Source organism: Echinococcus granulosus (genome assembly GCF_000524195.1).
Source record: "Echinococcus granulosus chromosome Unknown EG_S00280, whole genome shotgun sequence".
In the NCBI taxonomy this organism is placed as follows: Eukaryota; Metazoa; Platyhelminthes; class Cestoda; order Cyclophyllidea; family Taeniidae; genus Echinococcus; species Echinococcus granulosus.
In genome coordinates, this window is record NW_020170660.1 from 22240 (window position 1) to 23732 (window position 1493).

The window sequence follows — 1493 nt, forward strand, 5'->3', positions numbered from 1 at the left end:
GGGTTCGGAAAGTTCGATCACTTCCTGAGGATCAGAATACATTGCCAAACATCACTTTCCAAAAAGTGAAGCTAATAAAATAGGCCCTCTCAATGCATGAATATATCACAAGGGCATCATTGAAAAGTGCAAGAATATGTAAAACAGACAAGGATTAAACCCCAACCAAAGCCACACCTTAAACGCCTTTTAAAGTCTGTGCTTTATAACTATCGAACGCTCGATTCAGATGACATGCACAAATAAAATCTGAACTAACTCACCGAAATGTGCGCAGATGTACGATCTACCCATCTTTATCATCCAGAGCATCAATACACATTCGACTTTCAAAACTTGCTGACTTGTTTGAAGATGGTATCAGAAAAAAGAATATAGTTGCAAAGCAGTTACAACAGTGACAGCAACATTAAACGTCTTAGGAATATTTTCTTTAAAATATTCCTTTATTTGTTTTACTTTCTTTGTGGCTTTCTTTTGGGCCGCTTCTTGTTGATCATCTACCTTTATTTTAATATATCACTAGATCAGTAGTAACATTTTACTCTGCTCGCATTTTTAGCTCCAAATTTTTTCACTTTTGTGTGCATATGTATTTAGGCACACCTGTGTGCAGTGCTAATAAACAGGCATCATATTGCCTGAAATAACAGCTCACTCAAAAGAAGCAGTAGTGGCGAAACCTGAGACTGCGTTCTGCCACTGACTTTTAACAGCTTGTCAGTGTGCAGTCTGCAGGATCAATAGGCTAACGAAGACCAGCGATGCGGTGGGATGGAGAAGTACAATACGGTTTCGTGTGCACTGCTTTCCTCCTCTCTGCCGATTTGTTCTACTCTGTGCCGTGCTGTTTCGAGTGTAAGAGAAGGCAGTATGATATACACGACGTTACGCGGTAAAGTGTTTTGCTAGAAAAATGTCTCCTGTTGCACCTTTTTCCTTCACGTGTATGTTCACGCACACATATTGCATACAACCAGTCGTAAGATGCGACAACTCCAGTTGTGTCTTGGCTGTCACGAATAATGGGCTACTCCTCAAGATAATGCAATGCAATGTTGACTCAACGGTAGGGTTGGGCAAGCTCTCAGCATCCGTCCTGGATGAAAATGTAAGGGTAATTCCATTGATCATAAAATATGTACTGCTGCATTAATTGTACAACAAAGAGCAAATGTTACATATGATCTTAGCTTAGAGAGCCAAAAAGCAGTAGCCTCAAGCACCTTTGCAACCCACTGCCTCGGGTAACGCTCACTTGATCGCCGACCACCACGCAACAGCTGCTCGACAGCATCCATCTCAACCCCTCTTCCATATCACTCCTCACGGACGTCGTCAACAATTTGTTACAACCCAAAAGAATACCAGAGAGACCCTTATAATTATGGATGTAAAATTCATATATTTCTATGCCAGTGGAAGAATTTCAAGCAGACTTTCGCCCATAGCGCAGGCCTGTAAGGAGTCTTGCATTGCTTTGTGCCAATGAA

General features: G+C 41.4%; 1 protein-coding gene across 1 annotated transcript in view; it reads right to left on the reverse strand. All coding sequences in view use genetic code 11, as the record gives it.

The window, feature by feature from the left end:
• Positions 1–303, reverse strand: part of EGR_10836 (hypothetical protein) — a gene marked incomplete at both ends in the record, with an annotated part of 4099 nt that extends 3796 nt beyond the window's left edge. The window contains one exon of the mRNA XM_024500085.1: positions 264–303. Within this exon, the coding sequence (XP_024345500.1) occupies positions 264–303 (40 nt within the window). The remainder of the gene's footprint in view (positions 1–263) is intronic.
• Positions 304–1493: the final 1190 nt, after the last annotated feature.